The following is an 8,926-nucleotide window of genomic DNA, read 5'->3' as shown; positions in this document are numbered from 1 at the left end:
ACTACCAGCCCAGAGATGGCACCACCCANAAGGAGCCCTCCCCCCCTTGATCACTAATTGAGAAAATACCTTACAGCTGGATCTCATATAGGCATTTCCTCAACTAAAGCTCCTTTCTCTGTGATAACTCCAGCTGTGTCAAGTTGACACAAAATTAGCCAGTACACCTCCCCAACGGTATACCCCAGATACTTGCTTTATCTCCTGGTCACATGCTCATGGACCAACTCCACTCTTGGTGGCTTCCTCCCCTCCTCTCCCTCTCCCTCCTTCTTTCCTTGTTCCTCTCTCTTTTCCACCCCCCAACCAGTTAACTCAAAGTCCACCTACCTCTCATCCCTTCAGTAATTGGCTGTAACCAATTTTATTTAACTGAATAGTTTTAAATCAGGGGACAATGTTTACACAACAAAAGCTTGTAAATGTGAGAATGGGCTTGCAGGCCCAGGCCTTTGGGTGCAGAGTTTAGCACTACAACACCTAACAACAGGCCCGAGCCTCAGCATCTTCCCCCCTCTCCTGTGCTTGCATTACAGGCATGTGCCACCATGCTACATTCATTTGGTTCCTACCATACTTATGTGGTTCTGGGACTTAAACCTGGGGCTTCATAAGTAAGTACTCTAACAAATGAGCTATAGTGCTAGCCCAATAGGTTTTGATTAATAGAATGTTACGTGTAGTAATTGGGGAGAATTTAAAGAAGAAAAAAACAAAACAAAACTATGCAATTGCAAACATGTCTAGAAATTTCATTTTCTGTAGACGTAGGTGAGAGGTGAGAGAATTAGACTTCTCCTATATGCAGCTTTCTCTAGTGGGTAGAACTTGAGCCCCATAGGTCACTTATGGAGTAGCTTATATGATGTGATGACATATGGTACCGTAGCTATGTCTTGGAAACTCAGCTTTCAGATCCACGCAGCCATTACTCAGTGGTGGATCAGTCTTGAATATGTAGATTTAGACTTGGTCTTCTGGAAAATACTTCAGATTTAGGACAAAAACGGTCACTGTGACCGTTTCAATATTCCTGCATGTAACAGAGGCAAGTATGGGAGTGCAGAGCTGGAGTGGCAATAACTGTGAGGCCAGGGCAGGAGGATGTGATTTCAAGGCCAGCAGATGCTACAAAGCAACATTCCTATCACAAAAGAGTAAGGTCAACAGCAGAAAATTGTCCCTCTCAGGCCACCATACTGTATCACCTTAATTTTCATTGATTTTGATACATTGGGGATTGAGTCCAAGGCCTCTCAGCTGCGAGGCACTAGAACTCCGCAACTGAGCCCATTCCTGTCACCACTTATATCGGTTTGTTTTGTTAAAATTTTAAGACAGTCTAAGTTGCTCACTGTGTCACTGTGGCAGGTCTGAACCTGTGATCCTCACGCTTGATCCTCGCGCTTGATCCTCAGTAGCTGAGATGACAGGCCTGTGCTGCTTGCTCCAGTGTGTATCCTGCTCCTGAGGAAATTCACAGGTTTATTACATATAGCCACGAGAAACACAAGGGTCATTATGGAGTCTAAGGTGATAAGTACCCAGCAACCTTAGGGGGCTGAAATGAGGTTTTCTAGTTATCTGTGGTACATGTATAATAAACCACTTTGCCCTAGTGATTGTAGTATGTGGTGAGAATTTTGGTTTCTTTAAAAACATAGAAATATTATAAGAATGGTTTTATTTTGTTTTTGTTTTTTTGTTTTGTTTTGTTTTTTTTCGAGACAGGGTTTCTCTGTATAGCTCTGGCTGTTGTCCTGGAACTCACTCTGTAGGCCAGGCTGGCCTTGAACTCAGAAATCCGCCTGCCTCTGCCTCCCAAGTGCTGGGATCAAAGGCGCGCACCACCACTTCCGGCTAGTGTTTTCATTTTAATCCCCAGTGCGGGACGTGGGGTTGCCCACCACAGCTGGCTATGATTTGCCTCGAGCTCTAGCAAGGGTGTCATTTTGCCAGCTGCAGGTAGTTTTGGCAAGTGTGTGCTGTTTGGAATTCTGGGGACTTTTCCTATGGGAGAGGAAGGAGGGAGGAGGGAGGAGGGAGGAGGGGGGGGGGAGGGGGGGAGGGAGAGGGAGAGGGAGAGGGAGAGGTGGGGTTGTGGGAAAAGAAGAAACAAGAAGAAATTAGATATCCTGGTGGCAAAGCTCAAATTGTCCCAAGGAACTCAATGCCCCTACTACTCACCCTGCCCATGACCTAGGCTGTGCCCTCCTGACCAAGGCTCCCAAGGGCATCTTGCATGTTTTAATAACTTCTGTTTCAAAGCTGTAAAGAATCAAGAGGTCTGTACCCCAAATAAAGGTAGTGTTCAAATCCAGGGTCTTGTGCATGCCCATGCTTCTCTGCCAAGCGGCTCCCAGCCCTCTTTTTAAATCTCTAATTTTGACTATCAGCATCTAAGATTTTACAGCGATGGATATGTTTGTCTGACACCCTTCATCTACTCACAGAATCTGCATCCCAGTTCTGATTCAGATGAAATATCCTAAGAGATCTGCATTCTTTCATGTATCCCTTGAATACAGATGCTGGATAAAATATAGGTATTCATTTGAACTGGAATTGGAGATAGATAATAATGTTTTAATAGTTCATAATGAATAGTTATACAGTTTTATATGAAAGGGCTCCAAAAATATATTTGAGCCTGAACATTAATGTAGGATCTGGTAAAGGAACTATGTGTTTTCTTTTTCTTTCCTTTGTTGTTGTTGTTGTTTTGTTTTGTTTTTTTCAGGACAGAATTTTTCTGTGTAACCCTGGCTGTCCTGGAACTCCCTTTGGAGACCAGGCTGGCTTTGAGATCTGCCTGCCTCTGCCTCTCTGTGCAGGGATTAAAGGTGAGTGGCACCACGGCCCAGCAGGAACTATGTTCTTGATGATGCTAAAGGCATAGGTAAAACTATGTCATAGCTCATGCATCTTAAAACCGTTCAGCAGAGCATGGCTGCAGGGGCCTGTAATCCTAGTTCTCAGTAGACTGAGACGAGATTCCCTGTTCCATGCTAGTCTGGACTCTAAAGCAAAACTCCAGTTCTACTTCTAAAAAACAAATAACCCCCCCCAAACAAAAACAACCAAACAACAGAAATTTGAGTTCACTGCTACCTACCAGCCGCCACCCCATCCCATCCTGGGAGATAGTCAGTGCAAGTTTAAATTCAAAGCCAACAAGTTATTGTTCCAGGCCAGCCATGCCCATACGTGGGACCCTGACTCAAAATCAATCAATCAATCAATCAATCAAACTGTGTTTTAGAGGTTTCTATGTCTTTTTTTTTAAACTTGATAAATCTGTCAACCCTATTTTGAGGCTGATTACAGCTTTCCAAGGTTCGTCAATTATAGACTAAGAAATCACAGGGACTGAAGAAATTTAAATATGTGTTATGGTTAATCAGTTTCGCTGGATTTAAAGTGCATTCCTCCATTTGTTTGACATGCATTCTCAGACTACTAGAAGAATTTGGTAGGCAAGCCAAAACATTTAATAGATTCTTTTTTTTTTTTTTTTTCAATGCGAAACGGGGCTTGATTGTTCAGTGGTTAAAAAAATGCTGGCAACTACCTTTGATCCCTGCACTAGGGAGGCAGAGGCAGCAGGATCTCTGTGACTTGAGGCTAGCCTGGTCTACAGATAAAGTTCTAGGAGAGCCAGGGCATGTTAGACGAATTTTACTTCTTTAAAAAAAAAAAAAAATTGGATAAGGGCTGGTGAGATGGCTCAGTGGTTAAAAGCACTGACTGCTCTTCCAGAGGTCATGAGTTCAAATTCTAGCAACCACATGGTGGCTCACAACCATCCCTAATGAAAAACAATAAAGAATCTATGGGCTGGGGCTGAGTGAGTAGGGCTGGAGCAAGAGGGAGAAAGGGAAGGGGAGAAAAATTAGATAAATGAACATACTAAACAGTTACAATGTAAATGGTTTTACAATGAAATCCAAGCTTCCCCTTCTTAGTGAGGGGACAGGACAAGGGGTTCAATAAAACTTAAGGCGTGGGAGTTGGGGCTGGAGGGACTAGGCCTAACAAAGGATTTATAGCATTAAGTGAATTCTTTGACTATGTAAATTTTCAATATTCAGACTACCATGCTTTTTTTTTCTTTCTTTCTTTTTTTTTTGGGGGGTGGGTGGGTGGGTGGTGGTTTCGAGACAGGGTTTCTCTGTATAGCTCTGGCTGTCCTGGAACTCACTTTGTAGACCAGGCTGGCCTCGAACTCAGAAATCCGCCTGCCTCTGCCTTCCGAGTGCTGGGATTAAAGGCGTGTGCCACCACACCCGGCATGCATTTCTTTTCTTTCTTTCTTTTCTTTGAGACCCGGTCTCACTATCATCCTGTTAGGCCTGGAACTCACAGAAATCCACCTGCCTCTGCCTCTGCAGTGCCGGGATAAAAGGGATGGGCCACCACATCCCTCCATATAGATTTTCTTTGTTTGCGACAGGGTTTCACTCCATAGACCTTGACCTCAGGAGATACCCCCGCCTCTGCCTCCCAAGTACACATTCCAAGTGCACCACCATGCCCCGCCCCTGCTGTGCACTTTTGTCCTAAAGTTCGTTGATCTAAAAGATCAATTCTTAAAGTTGAAAAGGGCTGTCGTCGAAAACCTCACTGGAACGAGACTGTTCTGGAGAACCACAGCACGCTGGATAAAACACCACCCCAAGTATCGCCCAGCCTCCCCGGTGCCTCGCCCTTTAGGAACAAGCACCCAGCGCCCCTCGGTCGCTCCGCGCTCTTTCTCCGCAAGTTTTTCCGCCTGCCGCATTCCTTCCCGGGCGCGTCGGCGCGGGGCGCGTTGACGTCATGACGCCCCACACGCAGCCCCGCCCATGCAGAGCTGAGCGCCTGGACGGAACTGGGCTCGCTCTCCTGTTGGGAATGTGAGGCTCTCGGTCCGGGTCGTGCTCTGTGTTCGTCCGGATCTTCCGTGGCCGCCGCTGCCGCCGCTACCGCCCGGACCGTCGGCCCTCAGGCCGCGGGCTCACGCGGAGGCCGGGCAGCCGGGTCCGAGAGGCGCGCGCCTGCCCGCCCGCGTGGTCGCCGCCCCTCGGAAGCCTCCGGAGCCTCACACGGGTTCGCTACGGAGGGAGGCGGAGGCCTGCGGGAGGAGGCGGAGGAGGAGCGAGGGAAGATGGCGGCCGTGGAGCTCGAGTGGATCCCGGAGACGCTCTACAACACCGCCATCTCCGCTGTCGTGGACAACTACATCCGCTCGCGCCGCGACATCCGCTCCTTGCCGGAGAATATCCAGTTCGACGTTTACTACAAGGTACAGCCGATCTGCTCGATCGGACCCCGCCGCCGCTCCCGGGCCGCACCCCCTTCCACGTCCGCGGCCCGGCCCGTCGCTCTCGAGACAGGGTCCGCTGCGGTGGCCGCTTTCCGATACCCCGCCACCCCCGCGTCTGCCTCCCGGTCTGTGCGGCCCGGGGTGGGGGCGGTTCTTGTGCGAGTGCTACCCGCCATCCCCTTAGGAGTCCCAGGGTAGGCCTGCGGGAATGCCTGGCCCAGCCGAGTCCCACCCGGTCCTCTTGTCGCTGGGGTATTTTCTGCCCTGTCCTCTCTAGTGTTTGTATCAGCTGGACTTTTTTGTTCCGCTCCACCCCTAATTTTCCCTACTTTGTCATCTCGTCGGTCCTCTTTACCCGAGTTCGTTCGTTCTTTCTTTCTTTCTTTCTTTCTTTCTTTTTTTTTTCCTCCCTTCGCTGGTCCGAGTTTCATCCCTTTCCTTTCTTTCAGTCCGAAATGATTTAGTTAGGGCTTATTGAAAATGGTCTGTGGGCTTCATTTACATATCCTTGAAAGCTTTTTGTGTGGTTTCTGGGTTTGTTTTAGTTTTTCGGTTTACACTTTGGGTTAAATTGGGAACTTTACTAATAGATTAGTGATAGACTGGATCTTTAGAAAGGACGCAGTGAAATTCCCTGAAAGCAAGAAGTAGAAATCTGAATTACACCAATGTGTATGAAAAGTGCGATTTTGCAGCATTCTTGCGTCGCTCCCTTTCAAAAAACTGCACAGAAAGTTCCAAGTTGCTCTCCAAGGAGTTTCAAGGGTAAGTGTTCTTAGACGTGGACAATTTTTGCAGTGTTCTGAGAGGGAGGAGAACTTTATGGATTTGGAGCCTCCCTTTTCCTCTCCCCCACGTTTGAGTGTGAACACTGGCCTTATTCAGGGATCCATGCTTTGAGTCAGCGAGAACTTCAGTTTCCAGTAGCCACTTTTGCAAAATATGACCAGTAGAGGTTTTATCTTACTTTTAGATCTTTAGTATTACTTGATTAGTTAGTAGTCTCCCAGCAGAGTAATTTGATATTTAGCAGATATGTATATTCTTATATTTGTTCGGTGTTTTAGGGCGTTTGTTTTATTAGAGCGATTGTCTGCTTTTCCAGCTTGAGAACATTCTATCAGAATTAGCAACTGACATACTGCAGTCTATAAACCCTGCTGCTGCTTTGCACCAACCCTTACTTAACAGGTAAACTCATTTCCCTCCTAAATATCTGGAGAAGATTCATCTTGACATTACAAATGGTTCTGATACATGGATTACTTGTGTGTGACTAATGTTAATTTTATGCATTTAAGCTGTGTTGGTACCAAGGACAAATTGATTTGCTTTTCTCAACCTGGAAAACTGCTGCAGTATGTGCTATTCCTGTTGGTTTTATTAAGTCATATGCATACACGTGTACACCTTCTAGAGCAAGCCACTGGGAATCTAACCAGTAAAAATACCCTTACTCTCTGAATTCTGTCAAAATGCTTTTAGTATCTTTTAGTACCTTCCACTGAAATTGAAGCCTTTCCTTTGAAGATTATTCTTAGTGAGTGTGCTTTTGGCGTGTCCTGTCTCTGTAGTTCACAGTTTTCATATTGCTTTTTTGGGAACATTTTATTTTCTAGTCAGATACTTAGATGTGGACCTTGGTGCAAGGCTTGGAGCTGTGTTAAATACTGTCATCTGTTACTTTTATGTCCTCTTTTTGTTTTTTTTTTGTTTTTTTTCCAGACAGGGTTTCTCTGTATAGCCCTGGATATCCTGGAACTCACTCTGTAGACCAGGCTGGCCCTGAACTCAGAAATCCACCTTCCTCTGCCTCTGCCTCCTGAGTGCCAGGATGGATTAAAGGCGCGACACCAAGCCCGGCTTACTTTTACGTCTTGTAACTAAATTCACCTGTAGAGTATAACCCTGCTAAAACTTGTTTCCTTTTTCTTCTTCTTCTTCTTCTTTTTTTTTTTTAAAAGAATTACTTGTTTTATTTATGAGTACACACTGTAGCTATCTTCAGACACACCAGAAGAGGGCATAGGATCCCATTACAGATGGTTGTGAGCCACCATGTGGTTACTGGGAATTGAACTCAGGACCTGGAAGAACTGTCTTCTTAACTGCCCAGCCATCTCTCCAGCCCTTCTTTGTCTCATTTATGCTTTTGCTGTTCTGGAAGTTGAATCTAGGGTCTAGTTCATGCTAGGAAAGCAGTCCTCTACATCCCCAGGTTTCTCTTAACTTTATTTATTTGTTTGTTTGTTTGTTTATTTATTTATTTATTTATTTATTTATTTCATGTATGTGAATAGACTGTAGTTGAACAGATAGTTGTGAGCCTTCATATGGTTGTTGAGAACTGAATTTTTAGGACCTCTGCCTGCTCCGGATGGCCCCACCACTCTGGTCATCTCTGCTCGCTCAGTCCCTGCTTGCTCCAGCCCAAAGTATTATTATTATACTGAGTACACTGTAGCTGACTGCGGATGCACCGGAAGAGGGCGTCAGTTCTCATTACAGGTGGTTGTGAGCCACCACGTGGTTGCTGGGATTTGAACTTAGGACCTTCGAAAGAGCAGTCTGTGCTCTTACCTTCTGAGCCATTTCACCAGCCCTTCTCAACTTTTTATGTATTTGAGACAGAATTTCTTTGGCTGGCCTAGAACTTTATGAAGACCAGACTGGCTTCTTGACTCAGAGATACACCTGCCTCTACCTCCTGGTGCTGAGATTAAGGGGCCTTAGTGCCAGACAAATCTCTGTGAATTGAGGCTAGCCTGGTCTATGTATATGTGAGGAGTTCCAAGCTAGTCAGAACTATGCAGAGAGACCTTGTTTTAAAAATAAAATAAATAAAAATAAAGGCTTAAGCCACTACCATGGCAGCTTTTTATTTTGATATAGTGTTTCATTAAGTTGTCTAGTATGGCCTTGAATTAACTCAGTAGCCCTACCAGGCCTTGAAATGCTTCAGCCTCCCAAGTAGCTAGGCTTACAGGCATATACCACCATGCCCAGTTTAGGTTGCTTCTTAAAATAGTGTGTATTCTGGCTTTAGAGATGGTGAAGTGATTAAGAGCTCTTGGTGGGAACCAGCTGTGGTGTTGTCTTTAATCCTGGGGACGTAGTCGGATCTCTGTGAGTTCTAGGCCAGTCTGATCTAGACAACAAGTTCTAGGACAGTCAAAGTTACACAGAAAAACCCTGTCTCAAAACAAACAAAAAACCCCAAACCAACCAAACAAAAGATTTTACTTAGTATAAGAAACATTATCTTGGGAACATGAACCAAGAAACATTTGAAGCACAGTGGCTTGGAGAAATGCACTTTAGGATCCCTGGGTATATTGGAAAGCTACACATGTTAATACTTGATGGCACTGGCCCAGTAACAGCAGAGTGAGAGGTTGAGTACAAGACAGCCCAAAAGAAATGAAAACAGTTTGAAGTTTCATAACATAACGAAGTTAAGAGACAGTGCTGTATTTCACATCAAATGGGAAAAGGTTTTTTGAGATGCTTTATTTAGATAACTGACTGTTTGGTAAGTTAGACCACTACCTCAGATCATGTACCAAAATGAACTCCATGAGGAGATATATATATATATATATATATATATATATATATATA

The 8,926-nt window shown here is 45.2% G+C and overlaps 1 protein-coding gene and 1 long non-coding RNA gene across 2 annotated transcripts in view; one reads left to right on the top strand and one right to left on the bottom strand.

The window, feature by feature from the left end:
* Positions 1-1,197: 1,197 nt before the first annotated feature.
* LOC110331063 lies at positions 1,198-4,792 on the bottom strand. Its single transcript, XR_002380989.1, has 4 exons — positions 4,625-4,792; positions 2,452-2,559; positions 2,188-2,287; positions 1,198-1,467 (listed from the first exon to the last, which is right to left on the bottom strand). It is a non-coding gene; the product is annotated as an uncharacterized LOC110331063 (long non-coding RNA).
* Positions 4,793-4,834: 42 nt separating this feature from the next.
* Appbp2 (amyloid beta precursor protein binding protein 2) overlaps positions 4,835-8,926 on the top strand; it is a 48,550-nt gene continuing 44,458 nt past the window's right edge. The window contains exon 1 of the mRNA XM_021212338.2: positions 4,835-5,284. Coding sequence (XP_021067997.1) covers positions 5,147-5,284 — 138 coding nt within the window. The 5' untranslated portion in view covers positions 4,835-5,146. The remainder of the gene's footprint in view (positions 5,285-8,926) is intronic.

This window comes from Mus pahari, chromosome 14 (genome assembly GCF_900095145.1).
Source record: "Mus pahari chromosome 14, PAHARI_EIJ_v1.1, whole genome shotgun sequence".
Lineage (NCBI taxonomy): Eukaryota > Metazoa > Chordata > Mammalia > Rodentia > Muridae > Mus > Mus pahari.
The sequence above is the reverse complement of the archived record's forward strand: the minus strand, read 5'-3'. Positions and strand labels throughout refer to the sequence as shown.